Source organism: Salmo salar, chromosome 27 (genome assembly GCF_965601325.2).
Source record: "Salmo salar chromosome 27, fSalSal1, whole genome shotgun sequence".
Classification (NCBI taxonomy): Eukaryota; Metazoa; Chordata; class Actinopteri; order Salmoniformes; family Salmonidae; genus Salmo; species Salmo salar.
Genome location: NC_138317.1, coordinates 25243491 through 25262846, shown reverse-complemented (window position 1 = coordinate 25262846; position 19356 = coordinate 25243491). Strand labels below are relative to the sequence as shown.

General features: G+C 46.2%; 1 protein-coding gene across 9 annotated transcripts in view; it reads right to left on the bottom strand.

Annotated features, from left to right (window-relative positions):
- LOC106588786 (triple functional domain protein) overlaps positions 1-19356 on the bottom strand; it is a 116595-nt gene that overhangs the window by 58106 nt on the left and 39133 nt on the right. For 8 of the 9 annotated variants that reach the window (XM_045709540.2, XM_082970131.1, XM_082970132.1 and 5 more), the window contains exons 3-9: positions 18021-18095; positions 15444-15558; positions 13533-13725; positions 6252-6356; positions 5853-6049; positions 5169-5382; positions 4435-4557 (exon numbers count right to left, since the gene is read on the bottom strand). In XM_045709540.2, the coding sequence (XP_045565496.2) occupies positions 4435-4557; positions 5169-5382; positions 5853-6049; positions 6252-6356; positions 13533-13725; positions 15444-15558; positions 18021-18095 (1022 nt within the window). Of the gene's footprint in view, positions 1-4434; positions 4558-5168; positions 5383-5852; positions 6050-6251; positions 6357-13532; positions 13726-14884; positions 15025-15443; positions 15559-18020; positions 18096-19356 lie in introns of those variants that run through there. The other variant, XM_045709542.2, reaches the window with a different exon arrangement.

Genomic DNA, 19356 nt, shown 5'->3' with positions numbered 1-19356 from the left:
ATATACAGACCACAAAATTCAATTGGCTGTACTTAAACTCTTTAACATCATCTTTAGCTCTGGCATCTTCCCCAATATTTGGAACCAAGGACTGATCAGCCCAATCCACAAAAGTGGAGACAAATTTGACCCCAATAACTTGGGAAAATCCTCTGCATTATCATTAACAGCAGACTCGTACATTTCCTCAGTGAAAACAATGTACTGAGCAAATGTCAAATTGGCTTTTTAGCAAATTACCATAGGACAGACCACGTATTCACCCTGCACACCTTAATTGACAAACAAACATACCAAAACAAAGGCAAAGTCTTCTCATGCTTTGTTGATTTCAAAAAAGCTCTTGACTCAATTTGGCATGAGGGTCTGCTATACAAATTGATGGAAAGTGAGGTTGGGGGAAAAACATACAACATTATTAAATCCATGTACACAAACAACAAGTGTTAAAATGGACAAAAAACACACACATTCCTTTCCACAGGGCCGTGGGGTGAGACAGGGATGCAGCTTAAGCCCCACCCTTTTCAACATATACATTACCGGACAATTTTTTGGAACATCTACTCATTCAAGGGTTTGTCTTTATTTTGTGCTATTTTCTACATTGTAGAATAATATTGAAGACGTCAAAACTATGAAATAACACAAATGGAATCATGTAGTAACCAAAAACGTGTTAAACAAATCAAAATATATTTTATATTTGAGATTCTTCAAATAGCCACCTTTTGCCTAGATGACAGCTTTGCACACGCTTGGCATTCTCTCAACCAGCTTCACGAGGTAGTCACCTGGAATGCTTTTCAATTAACAGGTGCGCCTTCTTAAGTTCATTTGTAGGAATTTCTGGCAAAAAATACTTCACAAAATGGGGAAAACACCAAATTGAGACGCATGTAGAATTCTGCAAAAATATCCTCTGTGTACAATGTAAAACACCAAATAACGCATGCAGAGCAGAATTAGGCCGATACCTGCTAATTATCAAAATCCAGAAAAGAGCCATTAAATCCTACAACCACCTAAAAGGAAGCGATTCCCAAACCTTCCATAACAAAGCCATCACCTACAGAGAGATGAACCTGGAGAAGAGTTCCCTAAGCAAGCTGGTCCTGGGGCTCTGTTCAAACAAACAGACCCCAAAGAGTCCCAGGACAGCAACACAATTCCAACCAAAGGAGGGAGGGAGAGAGAGGAGAACAGGGGGAGAGAGAGAGGGGGACGGGGTGAGGAAGGGGAGATGGAGAAATAGGGGGACTGGGTGGGGAAGGGGGAGGGAGATAGTGGGGAACAGAGGGAGGGAGAGAGAGAGGGTCGGGGTGAGGAAGGGAGGAGGGAGAGAGGGGGACGGGTGAGAGAGAGAGCGAGAGAGAGGGGGAGGAGAGAGAGGGACGGGGTGGAGAAGGGGGGAGGGAGAGAGAGGGGAATGGGGGAGAGAGAGGGGGCCGGGTGGAGAAGGAGGGAGAGAGAGGAAGAGATTGATTTGGTTTATTTTGCTATTCAGATAACAGACAAATAAATATGCAGATGTTTCATAACAAGCCAAAAACAAAAGAATTGGAGTCAGCGCCTTGACCACACAAAACAAAACGTAGCTCACAGGCAAAGGACATTAATCTATGTTAGTGGATCACAGTGATTCTTCTGAAGGTAGAACATAAATAAAAGGGTTGAGTGATGCAAGTATGGAAGGATGCCAGCTTTGTAATAGCTACCTATGGTCTCCCTACTGACCTAGCCTCAGAGCATCTGAACTAATCACGGTATGTGTGCACACCAGAGGGGGACAGAGAGACAAAACAAAAAGAGAATTACTTGACACATTTGAAAGAATTTACCAAAAAAACAGAGCAAACTAGAATGCTATTTGGCCCTAAACAGAGAGTCCACAGTGGCAGAATACCTGACCACTGTGACTGACCCCAAATGAAGGAAAGCTTTGGCTTTGTAGACGCAGTGAGCATAGCCTTGCTATTGAGAAAGGCCGCCGAAGGCAGACCTGGCTCTCAAGAGAAGACAGGCTATGTTCACGCTGCCCACAAAATGAGGTGGAAACCGAGCGACACCTCCTAACCTCCTGCCAAATGTATGACTATATTAGACACATATTCCCCTCAGACTACACAGACCCACAAAGAATTTGAAAACAAATCCAATTTTGATAAACTCCCATATGCATTGGGTGAAATACCAGTGTGCAGCAATAACAGATTTGTGACCTGTTGCCACAAGAAAAAGACAACAAAAAGGCAGTGAAGAACAAATACCATTGTAAATACAACCTATATTTATGTTTATTTATTTACCCTTTTGTACTTTTTGCACATCATTACAACACTGTATATAGACTTAATATGACATTTGAAATGTCTTTATTCTTTTGGAACTTTTGTGAGTGTAATGTTTACTGTACATTTTTATTGTTTATTTCACTTTTGTTTATTATCTACTTCGCTTGCTTTGGCAATGTTAACATATGTTTCCCATGCCAATAAAGCCCCTTAATTGAAATAGAAAATTGAAAGGAAGAGACAGAGAGAGAAAGACAGAGAGAGAGAGAGTGAGTGATTGTATTGATTTTAGTGCAGAGCTAAATGTCCGTGCCAGTTTCCATCATCTAGCTGAGGCAATACATTAGATTAATCTCCTGCTTTAAAGGGGTAATCCGCAGTTGAAACAATAACAAGGCATTCTATCATTCATTTATATGTCAGAAAATGTATTAAATTATCAACAAATTACGTTACAGCCTTATTTTAAAATGTATTAAATACATTTTTTCCGCCATCAATCTACACACAATACCCTATAATGACAAAACAAAAACAGGTTCTTAGAATTGTTTTCAAATGTATTAAATATAAAAAACTAAAAGAATTACATTTACATAAGTATTCAGACCCTTTACTCAGTACTTTGTTGAAGCACCTTTGGCAGCGATTACAGCCTGGAGTCTTCTTGAGTATGACACTACAAGCTTGGCACACCTGTATTTGGGGAGTTTCTCCCATTCTTCTCTGCAGATCTTCTCAAGCTCTGTCAGGTTGGATTGGAAGCATCGCTGCTCAGATATTTTCAGCCCTGTACAGAGACATTCGATCTGATTCCAGTCCGGGCTCTGGCTGGGCCACTCAAGGACATTCAGACACTTGTCCCGAAGCCACTCCTGCGTTGTCTTGGCTGTGTGCTTAGGGTCGTTGTCCTGTTGGAAGGTGAACCTTCACCCCAGTCTGAGGTCCTAAGCGCTCTGGAGCAGGTTTTCATCAAGGATCTCTCTGTACTTTGCTCCATTCATCTTTCCCTCGATCCTGACTAGCCTCCCAGTCCCTGCCACTGAAAAACATTCCCACAGCATGCTGCTGCCACCACCATGCTTCACCGTAGGGATGTTGCCAGGTTTCTTCCAGATGTGATGCTTGGCAATCAGGCCAAAGAGTTCAATCTTGGTTTCATCAGACCAGAGAATCTTATTTTTCATGGTCAGAGTCCTTTAAGTGCCTTTTGGCAAACTCCAAGCGAGCTGTCATGTGCCTTTTACTGAGAAGTGGCTCCCGTCTGGCCACTCTACCATAAAGGCCTGATTGGTGGAGGGCTGCAAAAATGGTTGTCCTTCTGGAAGATTGTCCTTCTGGAAGGTTCTCCCATCTCCACAGAGGAACTCTGGAGCTCTGTAAGAGTGACCATCGGATTCTTGATCACCTCCCTGACAAGGCCCTTCTTTTCCCGATGTCTCAGTTTGGCCAGGCGGCCAGCTCTAGGAAGAGTCTTGGTGGTTCCAAACTTCTTCCATTTAAGAATGACCACTGTGTTCTTGGGGACCTTGAATGCTGCAGGTACCCCATTTTTTGGTATGCTTCCCCAGATCTGTGCCTCAACACAATCCTGTCTCTGAACTCGACGGATAATTCCTTCAACCTCATGGCTTGGTTTTTTCTCTGACATTCACCGTCAACTGTGGGACCTTACATAGACAGCTGTGTGCTTTTCCAAATCATGTCCAATCAATTGAATTTACCACAGGTGGACTCCAATCAAGATGTAGAAACATCTCAAGGATGATCAATGGAAACAGGATGCACCAGAGCTCAATTTTGAGTCTCATAGCAAAGGGTCTGAATACTTATGTAAATAAGGTATCTGTTTTAATACATTTGCAAACATTTCTAAAAACCTGCTTTCGCTGTGTCATTATGAGGTAGTGTGTAGATTGATGAGGATTTTTATTTAATTTAATCCATTTTAACAAAATGTGGAACGAGAGAAGGGGTCTGAATACTTTCTGAATGCACTGTATGTACTGTAACAACTGCAGAATGCCTCTAAAGTCATTCATAACCATTATGTAAGCCAGTATGGACACAGCTTGTAGTTATCTAATAGCCCGCTGCTCAGTGTCTGCGTGTGTGTTGATTCCGGTCTGTGTGTTCTTACCATGCAGTTCATAGCGAAGTGGTTGTGTTGAGTCTGTAGCTCCATGGCGTGAGGGTGGTTGTTGCCGATCTCTGTGTAGCCGGCCAGGAACAGACCCTTGTTGTGCATGATCCAATCAAACATCTGTAAAAGTCACACACACATGTTATTGATGGGAAAGGGCAGGCAGCCAACAGCTACAGATGGTAGAGTGTGCTTGTGGGTGTATCTTTGTGTGTCCTGTATGTGTGTATGTGTTGAGTGTCTATGCTTTCACGTGTGCATGTAGAAATGTGAGCGCGCAAAAACACTTGCTTGCACGTGTGTGTGTGTGTGTGTGTGTGTGTGTGTGTGTGTGTGTGTGTGTGTGTATGCATGTATATATATATATATATATATATATATATATTATATATATTATATATATATATGCACAAAGCACGGGGAGAAGAGCGATGGACTGAGTGTCAGAAGAGAAAACTAACAGGCTTTTCAGAGCCAACTACTGTCCACGGTGTCCTAGCAACAAGCCCTTACCGCAGTCCAACACGGCAATCTGTCTACTTTACTGAAATGATCCATCTATTATCCCCTATTTATCAGTATATTAGACTACAACTATTCACACCCCCTTCACACACACAGCAAATCATACCAGCACTAGTAACTGTTGAACTTTTCTTTTCTTTACCATCCATCCATCCATCCATCCATCCATCCATCCATCCATCCATCCATCCATCCATCCATGGTACCTTCTCAGCATCCTGTTCAAAGAGGCGGAGCTGGAAGCACTGGTCCAGCTGCAGTTTCCTGATGTGCCAGGCCTGGTGGAGGTGTTGTCGTGTGGTGTGTAGTTTGTCCAGCAGGGTGGCGACGCGTGGCACCAGCCCCTGGGTGTCAGCGTTACACACACCGCTGGCGTTAGAGTTCCTGTACGACTCACTGCTCTGGATACGCTGCAGCAACCTGGGAGAGAGGACACACACAACATACACACATCATCAGAAGAGTAAAATTAGCATCACATCAGTTTGTGAGTGAGTGAGTGAGTGAGTGAGTGAGTGAGTGAGTGAGTGAGTGAGTGAGTGAGTGAGTGAGTGAGTGAGTGAGTGAGTGAGTGAGTGAGTGAGTGAGTGAGTGAGTGAGTGAGTGAGTGAGTGAGTGAGTGAGTGAGTGAGTGAGTGAGTGAGTGAGTGAGTGAGTGAGTGAGTGTGTGTGTGTGTGTGTGTGTGTGTGTGTGTGTGTGTGTGTGTGTGTGTGTGTGTGTGTGTGTGTGTGTGTGTGTGTGTGTGTGTGTGTGTGTGTGTGTGAGTGAGTGAGTGTGTGTGTGTGTGTGTGTGTGTGTGTGTGAGTGAGTGAGTGAGTGAGTGAGTGAGTGAGTGAGTGAGTGAGTGAGTGAGTGAGTGTGAGTGTGAGTGAGTGAGTGTGTAGCCTACCTCTGTCCCTCCGTATCCAGTTCCTCTATAGGAGCTTTGATGACCTTCTTCTTCAGCGTGGCGTGTTCCTCTATCATGCGCCGCGCCCCGTCCAGGTCCGTGGGGAAGTCTTTCCTCGCCACCACCTCCTGCATCTCCTCCAGCCTCGACAACATGTGACCCGCGTGCCCCGTAAACTCCTCAAACGCAACCCGCACCTGGAAAAGAACACAGATATATGGATGTATTGATTAACTTCTGGTTGTACTGACTAAGACAGCTACATTGTGTGTGTGTGTGTGTATATATATTTTAGTTTCTATATATATATATATATATATATATATATATATATATATCTTATCTAAAAAAAGGCAAACCATTGATTGATTAAATGATTCATTGATCGGCAGGATGTACCTCGATCCACTCATCATGGTTGTATTCAAGACTTCCCTCGAAGTCAGAGGTCAGCTGGGAGGGGTCAACCACCTTAGACAGACCCTCCAACGACACCATGGTGGTCTAGAGAGAATACGGGAGAGGAAGAGAGGGGAGGCGTGGGGGGAGGGAGAGAGAGAGAGATGAGGAAGAAAGATGACGAGGGAAGGGAAAGACAGGGACGAGAGTAAGGGATAGAGAAGGTTTTAATCAATTCCAACCGAATCATCACAGCTTTTTGGTTAACAATGGTAGACAGGACCAGGAGAAGCTCACCCCGTGGCCACCCCGTGTCCACGCCGTGCCCACCCCGTGCCCACCCCGTGTCCACGCCGTGCCCACCCCGTGTCCACGCCGTGCCCACCCCGTGCCCACCCCGTGCCCACGCCGTGCCCACCCTGTGCCCACCCCGTGTCTGAATCCCCATTAGTGTTGTGTGGGTCACTTACTCATCCCATATATGCATAGTCACTTTAACCTTTAACCATACCTACTACCTCAATAAGCCTGACTAACCGGTGTCTGTATATAGCCTTGCTACTCAAATGTCTTTTTACTGTTGTTTTATTTCTTTACTTACACCCCCCCCCCCCCCCCACCCCCACCCCCACACACACACACATTTTTCGCACTATTGGTTAGAGCCTGTAAGTAAGCATTTCACTGAATACCTGTTGTATTCGGCGCACGTGACAAATAAACTTTGATATGATTTGATTTATATAACGTTTTTTGGGGTTCATTTCTAAAATGACTTTTTGCTCAGAAAAGGTAAAGACATGTCTGTACAGATTGAGAAATATGGGAGAGATTGTTTCCATTCTCAAGTGCTTTATGTTCCCTAGATAATACCAAACCCACACAGCAAGGTTAACATCCACAATCTGTGCCAGATTGAAGGATAGAGAGAGGAGAGAGGGCTGAGGAGAGAGGGCTGAGGAGAGAGGGCTGAGGAGAGAGGGCTGAGGAGAGAGGGCTGAGGAGAGAGGGCTGAGGAGAGAGGGCGGAGGAGAGAGGGCGAAGGAGAGAGGGCTGAGGAGAGAGGACTGAGGAAAGAGGGCTGAGGAGAGAGGGCTGAGGAGAGAGGGCGGAGGAGAGAGGGCGGAGGAGAGAGGGCTGAGGAGAGAGGGCTGAGGAGAGAGGGCTGAGGAGAGAGGGCTGAGGGAGAGAGGGCTGAGGAGAGAGGGAAGAGGAGAGAGAGGGCTGAGGAGAGAGGGCTGAGGAGAGAGGGCTGAGGAGAGAGGGCTGAGGAGAGAGGGCTGAGGAGAGAGGGCTGAGGAAAGAGGGCTGAGGAGAGAGGGCTGAGGAGAGAGGGCTGAGGAGAGAGGGCTGAGGAGAGAGGCTGAGGAAGAGGGCTGAGGAGAGAGGGCTGAGGAAAGAGGGCTGAGGAGAGAGGGCTGAGGAGAGAGGGCTGAGGAGAGAGGGCTGAGGAGAGAGGGCTGAGGAGAGAGGGCAGAGGAGAGAGGGCTGAGGAGAGAGGGCTGAGGAGAGAGGGCTGAGGAGAGAGGGCTGAGGAGGGAGAGGGGCGGAGGAGAGAGGGCTGAGGAGAGAGGGCTGAGGAGAGAGGGCTGAGGAGAGAGGGCTGAGGAGAGAGGGCGGAGGAAAGAGGGCTGAGGAGAGAGGGCTGAGGAGAGAGACATGACAAAGCCTTGCGTGGGCAGGATGATAGTCAGAATGAGAGGAGTGATGGAAGAAACATATTAAAGATGCATAGCCCTCTAAATCCAAAGAAAGGCAGAGGAGAAAATCACAACAAGTTAAGGTTAGAACGCGTCAGCCCATCTCTCCATCTCTCGCTCTGTTCCCTCCATCTCTCGCTCTGTTCCCTCCATCTCTCGCTCTGTTCCCCCCATCTCTGTTCCCTCCATCTCTGTTCCCCCATCTCTCGCTCTGTTCCCCCCATCTCTCGCTCTGTTCCCCCCATCTCTCGCTCTTTCCCACATCTCTCGCTCTGTTCCCCCCATCTCTCGCTCTTTCCCACATCTCTCGCTCTGTTCCCTCCATCTCTCGCTCTGTTCCCTCCATCTCTGTTCCCTCCATCTCTGTTCCCCCCATCTCTCGCTCTGTTCCCCCCATCTCTCGCTCTTTCCCACATCTCTCGCTCTGTTCCCTCCATCTCTCGCTCTGTTCCCTCCATCTCTCGCTCTGTTCCCCCCATCTCTCGCTCTGTTCCCCCCATCTCTGTTCCCTCCATCTCTGTTCCCCCCATCTCTCGCTCTGTTCCCCCCATCTCTCGCTCTTTCCCACATCTCTCGCTCTGTTCTCTCCATCTCTTGCTCTGTTCCCTCCATCTCTCGCTCTGTTCCCCCATCTCTCGCTCTGTTCTCTCCATCTCTCGCTCTGTTCCCTCCATCTCTCGCTCTGTTCCCTCCATCTCTCGCTCTGTTCCCTCCATCTTTCGCTCTGTTCCCCCCATCTCTCGCTCTGTTCCCCCCATCTCTCGCTCTGTTCCCCCCATCTCTCGCTCTTTCCCCATCTCTCGCTCTGTTCCCTCCATCTCTCGCTCTGTTCCCTCCATCTCTCGCTCTGTTCCCCCCATCTCTCGCTCTGTTCCCCCATCTCTGTTCCCTCCATCTCTGTTCCCCCATCTCTCGCTCTGTTCCCCCCATCTCTCGCTCTGTTCCCCCCATCTCTCGCTCTGTTCCCACATCTCTCGCTCTGTTCCCCCCATCTCTCGCTCTTTCCCCCATCTCTCGCTCTGTTCCCTCCATCTCTCGCTCTGTTCCCTCCATCTCTGTTCCCTCCAGCTCTGTTCCCCCCATCTCTCGCTCTGTTCCCCCCATCTCTCGCTCTGTTCCCCCATCTCTCGCTCTGTTCCCTCCATCTCTCGCTCTGTTCCCTCCATCTCTCGCTCTGTTCCCCCCATCTCTCGCTCTGTTCCCCCCATCTCTGTTCCCTCCAGCTCTGTTCCCCCCATCTCTCGCTCTGTTCCCCCCATCTCTCGCTCTTTCCCACAGCTCTCGCTCTGTTCTCTCCATCTCTCGCTCTGTTCCCTCCATCTCTCGCTCTGTTCCCCCATCTCTCGCTCTGTTCTCTCCATCTCTCGCTCTGTTCCCTCCATCTCTCGCTCTGTTCCCTCCATCTCTCGCTCTGTTCCCTCCATCTCTCGCTCTGTTCCCCCCATCTCTCGCTCTGTTCCCCCCATCTCTCGCTCTGTTCCCCCCATCTCTCGCTCTGTTCCCTCCATCTTTCGCTCTGTTCCCCCCATCTCTCGCTCTGTTCCCCCCATCTCTCGCTCTGTTCCCCCATCTCTCGCTCTGTTCTCTCCATCTCTCGCTCTGTTCCCTCCATCTCTCGCTCTGTTCCCTCCATCTCTCGCTCTGTTCCCCCATCTCTCGCTCTGTTCCCTCCATCTTTCGCTCTGTTCCCCCATCTCTCGCTCTGTTCCCCCCATCTCTCGCTCTGTTCCCCCCATCTCTCGCTCTGTTCCCTCCATCTTTCGCTCTGTTCCCCCCATCTCTCGCTCTGTTCCCCCCATCTCTCGCTCTGTTCCCCCCATCTCTCGCTCTGTTCCCCCCATCTCTCGCTCTGTTCCCCCCATCTCTCGCTCTGTTCCCTCCATCTCTCGCTCTGTTCCCTCCATCTCTCGCTCTGTTCCCCCCATCTCTCGCTCTGTTCCCCCATCTCTCGCTCTGTTCCCCCCATCTCTCGCTCTGTTCCCTCCATCTCTCGCTCTGTTCCCTCCATCTCTCGCTCTGTTCCCTCCATCTCTCGCTCTGTTCCCCCCATCTCTCGCTCTGTTCCCCATCTCTCGCTCTGTTCCCTCCATCTCTCGCTCTGTTCCCTCCATCTCTCGCTCTGTTCCCCCATCTCTCGCTCTGTTCCCTCCATCTCTCGCTCTGTTCCCCCATCTCTCGCTCTGTTCCCTCCATCTCTCGCTCTGTTCCCTCCATCTCTCGCTCTGTTCCCCATCTCTCGCTCTGTTCCCTCCATCTCTCGCTCTGTTCCCTCCATCTCTCGCTCTGTTCCCCCATCTCTCGCTCTGTTCCCTCCATCTCTCGCTCTGTTCCCCCCATCTCTCGCTCTGTTCCCTCCATCTCTCGCTCTGTTCCCTCCATCTCTCGCTCTGTTCCCCCATCTCTCGCTCTGTTCCCTCCATCTCTCGCTCTGTTCCCTCCATCTCTCGCTCTGTTCCCTCCATCTCTCGCTCTGTTCCCCCCATCTCTCGCTCTGTTCCCCCCATCTCTCGCTCTGTTCCCTCCATCTCTCGCTCTGTTCCCTCCATCTCTCGCTCTGTTCCCTCCATCTCTCGCTCTGTTCCCTCCATCTCTCGCTCTGTTCCCTCCATCTCTCGCTCTGTTCCCCCCATCTCTCGCTCTGTTCCCCCCATCTCTCGCTCTGTTCCCTCCATCTCTCGCTCTGTTCCCTCCATCTCTTATACAGTAATGTTCCATCTGTTTCAGCTCCTAATGAAATGTTAATATTTAATGTTCACATTTTAAAAGCATAACCCAGCATTGGACGACAAAGTGATTTTACAGAGCAAAATGTGGCGCTGAAAAACACACACACATGCACGCACACAAACGCAGGCACGGCCTCACACGCACACACACGCACACACACGCACAGCAGGGTAGAGAGAGCAGGTGGTGTTTAATCCTGTATGTGTATTTTGCCCTGTGGTGACTGGCTGACAGTGACATGGCTTCACACACCATCAACCAATTGAAACAAGCCAATACACCAGTGGTTCTGCTCTAACAGGGTGTGCAACTGTGTGTGTGTGTGTGTGTGTGTGTGTGTGTGTGTGTGTGTGTGTGTGTGTGTGTGTGTGTGTGTGTGTGGGGGGGGGGGGGGGGGGGGGGGGAACTTAATACAACAACAAAAAGTAGAGCTCCACACATTATCACATTATCACAGCAAATAAAACTGTATATAAATCAAACCAAATAGCATATCGCTCCATTACATTATTGCCTTGCTCTGCAGGATTTAACACCATTACATTATTGCCTTGCTCTGCAGGATTTAACACTATTACATTATTGCCTTGCTCTGCAGGATTTAACACCATTACATTATTGCCTTGCTCTGCAGGATTTAATACTATTACATTATTGTCTTGCTCTGCAGGATTTAATACTATTACATTATTGTCTTGCTCTGCAGGATTTAACACTATTACATTATTGCCTTGCTCTGCAGGATTTAATACTATTACATTATTGCCTTGCTCTGCCGGATTTAACACTATTACATTATTGCCTTGTTCTGCAGGATTTAACACCATTACATTATTGCCTTGCTCTGCAGGATTTAATACTATTACATTATTGCCATGCTCTGCCGGATTTAACACTATTACATTATTGTCTTGTTCTGCAGGATTTAATACTATTACATTATTGTCTTGCTCTGCAGGATTTAATACTATTACATTATTGCCTTGTTCTGAAGGATTTTCAACAATAACAGATAGAAGTTTACATAGAAGTAATCAAGCCTATCAAAAACAACTGAAAACAGCAGCTTGTGTGTGTCAAAACAAGCAGCTCCAAACAATATCCCATTGTGATTATAAATCTACAATGTAATACAGCAAAGTATTACAGAGCAGTAGACCTCCAACGTTAACACACACCATGCCATGTTGCTGTTGGGTTTGTTCTGCTTCGGCAAAGGCACTGGTATTAAAATTCATTGGAAGAACAAAAAAAGGCCATAATAAAACAATTAGGGCTGTCAAAGATAAGACGTTAATAACGTGTTATGGCACGGCATTTATAAAGCCGTATTTTTTCCGATGCTGTTAAACGCATCTCCATTTCTTCAGCGCACAGACCCTTTTAAACGCACGTGTTTCCACACTGACCCTTTTAAGCGCAACACACACACAAACACACACTTAATCCTGTGTGCAATGTGCACTCTTTCTGTTGGTTGTTCAGCAACAAAACCGACGCGAGCGCAATTTTGGGTCAAAGCAGATAGGCTTGGCCATAGATTGTTGACAACATGCTGTATTCGTCACCAAATGTTTATTGAAAACATAAATACATTTGCACAATTTGCGCTTGTTGTCTCTCAAATACATCGGTACAGTTGTTGGTTAGCTAGCTAGCGAATTTTAGCATTCACATGAAATAAGGCAAAACACATTAAAACAAGACATAGTATCAAGCGCAAGATACAGCTAGCGGAAACAAGCTATGATTCCACACATGGCAGCTTCTTGTACTTGTTGCCAGCGATCTGACTGTTCAGGATCAGAACCAAGATCAGCTTCAGGCCACATCAATGCGCCCGCATCTTTTCCGTTATAAACCAACCCAAACATCCATTATGCGCGCTGCTTTGAGCAACCATTTTTAACTAAAGTTCAAACATGAACACATTCCCAGGCGTTTCTTTAGATAACAGTAAAAAAAATAATTTGTACGTTAGTAGCTAGCTCATTGTGCTAGCGTTACCTAGCTAGCTAATCCAAATAATGTTTACAATGGCCGAATGCCTATTGATTCAACTAACTTCACACAATTATTTTAATCAGAACAGGAAATCCATTCCATTTAGCTAGGCTACTGTTTTTGTTGTAGTTCATAGGTCAAAAGGTTTAAGCAAATTATCCCTGTTGTAGTACTAGCAGCGTGCGACAGGTTCATGTTGAAGAACATGGATATGTAGCCTAGGCGAGATAACAGTTCTATGACATTTTACATGAACTCAGACCTGGCTGATCTGTTGTTATTGTCTTCTGTGGAATTCATAACATTGTTGGACAGGTTTTTAAGCTTTTTGGTCTTTGTATCCATAGAGACAGTTATTTTTTCCAATAGTCAACCCTCCAATCAGAAACAGGGAGAACGCTCATTTAGAACGCCTGAAGCTTTAACAGTGTGTCTGTGTGGGTGTTTGTGTGTGTGTGTGTGTGTGTGTGCCTGCAAGTGTTAAACTACAAAAACATTGATAGGAGGTAGGCCTTAAAATATTGGGAGCTTTAGGCCTAATAGCTAGCTGTATGTTAGTGACTTTTGTGTTGTGTATGGTAAAAATGCCATTAAAACATTCTGATACAAATTATTTTATGTTTATTTAATTATATCAAAATATAGTATGCCTATAACTCACTGCACTGCTTTTTATTAGGCCAAATTTTAGCTAATTCTAAAATTGTGATTAATTATGATTACCTAATGCCATTAACTACAATTCATTATTTTAATTGCTTGACTGTCCGAAAAAACTATATGAACCTCAAAATCATGTTTGAGGCACACCAGATCTCTGCAATTGAATAAAGAAAAACAGTCATTTTACCTCAAATTCGAACTTGGAGCTGCCGAAGTTGGTGCGTTGTTTCTGCCAGAAGTTGTCTGGTTTGATGATGAGCGCTATGTGAATACAGCAGGGGAACGACTCCTGGAGGATCTTCAGTAGAGGTTTGATACTGTCCCATTTACTGCCTCGCATGTCTACTATGACTGTGAAGCCATGCTGGATCACCTCCTCACTGGACCGGGGGAGGGAGGAGGAAGGGTGGAGGGAGGGGGTGGGTGGGAGGAGGGAGAGGGAAGGTGGTAGCGAAAGATAGTGTGGAGGGAGGTGGGAGGGAGAGAGAAGGTAGGAGGGGGAGAGGTGGTAGCGAAGGAGTGAGAGTGGGAGGGTGGGAAAGGGGAGGGGGCAGAGAGAAGTGGTAGAGACAGGGGGAGGGGGGTGAGTGGGAGGTAGAGAAAGAGAGGAAAGGGAGGAGGTAGGGAGGGAATCAAAACAAACCATGAGATGGAGATGACGCATTTTCTGTACTGTGAAAAGCACATATAGCATGCACTGCAGTGCGGACGCGCACACAAACACACAAACACAGTGATTTCCAGCCAGATAAGAAAAATCTGCAGCCTAACACTCAGCATAACGACCAAAACAAAGCAGAAGAGACTGAATCCATCACCAGCATCAAGACCGTAGTTAAACTAATCTTCTCCCACTGCACCATACATCCTGCATGGCTAGTAATAAACAGCCTCTAGTCATCCCCCCCTGTCTTTCTCTCTATTCCTTCTCTCTGTGGACCACAACACTCAGCCCCAGAGAGTTCTCTCTCTCTCTCTCTCTCTCTCTCTCTCTCTCTCTCTCTCTCTCTCTCTCTCTCTCTCTCCTCTCTCTCTCTCTCTCTCTCTCTCTCTCTCTCTCTCTCTCTCTCTCTCTCTCTCTCTCTCTCTCTCCTCCTCTCTCTCTCTCTCTCTCTCTCTCTCTCTCTCTCTCTCTCTCTCTCTCTCTCTCTCTCAAGGATCTATCCTTCATCTCTCACAATCCCTTATTCCCTCCTAAGACTCTATTTCTGGATTCCTTCTCTTTCTATCCATCCTTTCCTCCTCTCTAACATCTGTCTGTCTGTCCATTTGTTTGTCAGCTAAAGACAGTCTGCAGATGTTTTCCAGGTAAACTAAAAATAAAACAGAAATTCTGACTCCCTATACACTGAAAAGAGAGGGAGAGAGACAGAGAGAGGGAGAGATAGAGAACACACAAACACAGAAACACATTATACAGAGGACAGAGTGAAAAAGCTGAGAGAGATCTACATCTCATTTACATAGAGAGCGAGAAGAACCGTTAAGAGATTTTTGATGAGGAGAGAGCGATACGATGGAGAGAGAGGAGAGACGTACCTAGAAGGAGACAGCAGCAGCGTAGACCTACTCAAACTTAGCCAACAACTACCACTGAGCAGATACAGAAACCGTACCGCCTCTGCTGCTGCGACACTGTTGTTCACACACACCTCCCCGCACATGCGCTCTCTCTCTCTCTCTCTCTCTCTCTCTCTCTCCGTTTTAATCCCTTGCTGTCTCCCGCTCTATCCTCTTCCCCTCGCTGTCTCCATCCCTCACTCCCTCCTTTTCGTTTCCGACTCCCCATCCCTCTCGCTATCCCTCCCTCTTCCTCGGTCCGACTCTCCATCTCTTCATCCATCTCTCTCTCCCTCTCTCTAGTGACAGTGTGGAGGAAGGGTTCTTGGCAGCAGAGGAGCTGCAGCAGGTATTCTGGCCCACAATATCCCTCTCTTTGTTTTCATCACTCCATTTTTCTCTTCCTCCCTCCCCCGCTCTCTCTCTCTCGTGTTTGGTTAAAGATCTGAATCCAAGAGACTAAACCAACCATACAAATATACACACAATATGTACACATGCAGATACTGTACACACACAAAGACACAAACACACGTACTTGGGGATGCCAGCGAGGTACGCTATGAGTCTTCTGAGGTCGTCGGCTCGTATTCTGTCATGGTTACTGCGTGAAGGAAACGTTAACACTGGACCACCGCGTCTGTCTCTGCCCCCTGGAACACACACACACACACACACACAGGATAAAACGGTCAGCTTAGAGCACAGTGCAGCGTACACACACACACACACACACACACACACACACACACACACACACACACACACACACACACACACACACACACACACACACACACACACACACACACACACACACACACACACACACACACACACACACACACACACAGTTATATTCCCATGAGTATGATCATGGCCACACAATTCAGTAACAGGTACTCAGAGGCAGGGGAAATATGATTTTTATCAGGATAACTATATAGCAGTATACAGAAATATAGAAGTATTTCTATAGAAACCCTGTAGTCATTTCTTTGACTATATCAATGTGTTATGTAGACCTAATTGTATCTGGATACACAATCTATACCACCCTCCACCCCCACATTTCTTCATATTTCAATACCTCCCGACTCATTTCCTACACCACCCTCTTCCTTTCACCCTTCCTCCCCCAACCACTCCTCTCCTTTCAAAGCCAATTACTTTCCAAAATGCATTGATGGGAAATGGTTATGACAGAGAGTAACTAATCACTATAGCAACCAGTCACTCAGACCCTCCTCTCTCTTCCTCTCTTTATTTCTCTCTCCGAGTCATACTTCTGTTTATTATGGTCTGTCAGTGACCTTGGCCACACGCAGGAGGAGAGTGGAGTCAGACAAAAGAGGAAGAGGAATAACACACAGACACAAACACACAGTCACAGACACAAACACACAGACACAAACACACAGACACAAACACACAGACACAAACACACAGACACAAACACACAGTCACAGACACAAACACACAGACACAAACACACAGACACAAACACACAGTCACAGACACAAACACACAGTCACAGACACAAACACACAGACACAAACACACAGTCACAGACACAGTCACAGACACAAACACGCAGTCACAAACACACAGTCACAGACACAAACACACAGTCACAGTCACAAACACACAGTCACAGACACAAACACACAGACACAAACACACAGTCACAGACACAAACACACAGTCACAGACATAAACACACAGTCACAGACACACAGTCACAGACACAAACACACAGTCACACAGTCAGACACAAACACACAGTCACAGACACAAACACACAGTCACAGACACAAACACACAGTCAGACACAAACACACAGTCACAGACACACAGTCACAAACACACAGTCACAGACACAAACACACAGTCACAGACACACCGTCACAGACACACCGTCACAGACACACAGTCACAGACACAAACACACCGTCACAGACACACAGTCACAGACACAAACACACAGTCACAGACACAAACACACAGTCACAGACACAAACACACAGTCACAGACACAAACACACAGTCACAGATACAAACACACAGTCACAAACACACAGACACAAACACACAGTCACAAACAAACACACAGACAAACACACAGACAAACACACAGACACAAACACACAGTCACAAACAAACACACAGACACACCGTCACAGACACACAGTCACAGACACAAACACACCGTCACAGACACACAGTCACAGACACAAACACACAGTCACAGACACAAACACACAGTCACAGACACAAACACACAGTCACAGACACAAACACACAGTCACAGATACAAACACACAGTCACAAACACACAGACACAAACACACAGTCACAAACAAACACACAGACAAACACACAGACAAACACACAGACACAAACACACAGTCACAAACAAACACACAGACACACAGACACAAACACACAGTCACAAACAAACACACAGACACAGACACAAACACACAGACAAACACACAGACACAAACAGTCACAAACACAGTCACAAACAAACACACACACACAGACACAAACACACAGACAGACACACAGTCACAAACACACAGTCACAAACACACAGTCACAAACACACAGACACAAACACACAGTCACAAACACACAGACACAAACACACAGACACAAACACACAGTCACAAACACACAGACACAAACACACAGTCACAAACACACAGTCACAAACACACAGTCACAAACACACAGTCACAAACACACCGTCACAAACACACAGGCATTTGTTCCTCCTGCTTCGGCGCGATGAGAAACATTGAACACTAAAATAGTCGAGAACTGGCAGGAACAACAGACGAGAGGTCAAAGGTCAAGTGTCTGGGGTCTGACCTCTCAGTAGCCACGGGTCACAGCTATAATTACACACACTCAGAGAGAGAGTGTGTGTGTGTGTGTAATTCCATGCCTGGGAGCTGTAAGTGTGTAAAGCTCTAAGTAGCCAATGTGTCATGTTCCATTAGCTTTGTTTATGAAGAAAGAAACAAGGAGGATTCTCTCTCACACACACACACACACACACACACACACACACACACACACACACACACACACACACACACACACATACCTGATAGGAAGGCAACTTTTTCCTTCAGAATAGGCAACACCTCCATCGCTCTCATGTCTTCATTTCTGCGAAAACCTGGAGAGAGAGAAGAGAGGGAAAGAGAGAAGGAATGACAGAAGGGTTAGGATCAAAAATCACATAGAAAGATGACAGAGAATTATTTTTATTTTTTATTTTTATTTTTTTTATACAAATGTTCAAATCCAATGTTCAAATCCTCTCTTCTTCCTTCGAAAGGATTCAGGAAAAATAGGCCTAGTTTTATCCACCTTGTATAACAATTCAAATGTCTGAGTTGGTATTTTTAACTTGAGAATAGGGAATAGGTTGATTTTGTCAGCATCATAGTCAAAGAAAGAAGAAGTGTTCAGAATGGGGAACATACAAAAACACCCAGAGAAAATGATTTAATGTAGAGGTGCTGACTAAAGGCCAATAAACTATAAGCTATACAAATAAAGAGTGACACTCCATATATAAACTCTCAGTCATTTATTGGGTAGATCACCAATGTTTCGGCATCAACGTGTTTTCTTCAGGGCAATGCCATGAATGCTTGAACCAGGTTTTGTTGACAAACAGTGCAACTAGTGCAACCAATGACAATAGTGAGGGGTGTGTCATAAGCACTAAGTTAATTCCAATGAACTGAGAGAAACAGCCAGAAAACAACAGTTCAAGGCACATTGACCACAATAGGCCACTGTCATCATATGGAAACATAATGAATATTGTACATAATATTAGCATCAACATACATCATTGTCCAATTCAACTTCACATAGAAATGTAATTGTTTCCCATTTCATTGTTTTGTTCCATGTAATCTTTTGATCCAACCATAATGCATAATAAGTATCATCAACAGGGGGAACTTGTTCATAAAAAGGGCCTGAGATCAAAGTCAATATTCGGACCACTAGGGGTCAATGTTTTTAGAAAGGATCTCCAGTAAGTCTCCCTTTGTAGTAGTAGGATCTCATAACAATGATTATGTCTGGCTGGATTAACTGTTGAGGTGTATAAGGCAAGAGAAAACAAACAAACAAACAAACACACACACACACACACACACACACACACACACACACACACACACACACACACACACACACACACACACACACACACACACACACACACACACACACACACACACACACACACACACACACACACACACACACACACACACACACACACACACACACACACACACACACACACACACACACACACACACACACACAAAGCAGTGAGGCTATAGAAATAGGAACTCCCACTGTAACAAAGACCTGTTTTCAGGTTAGAAAGGGAAGTGTTAGCTATAGGGAGT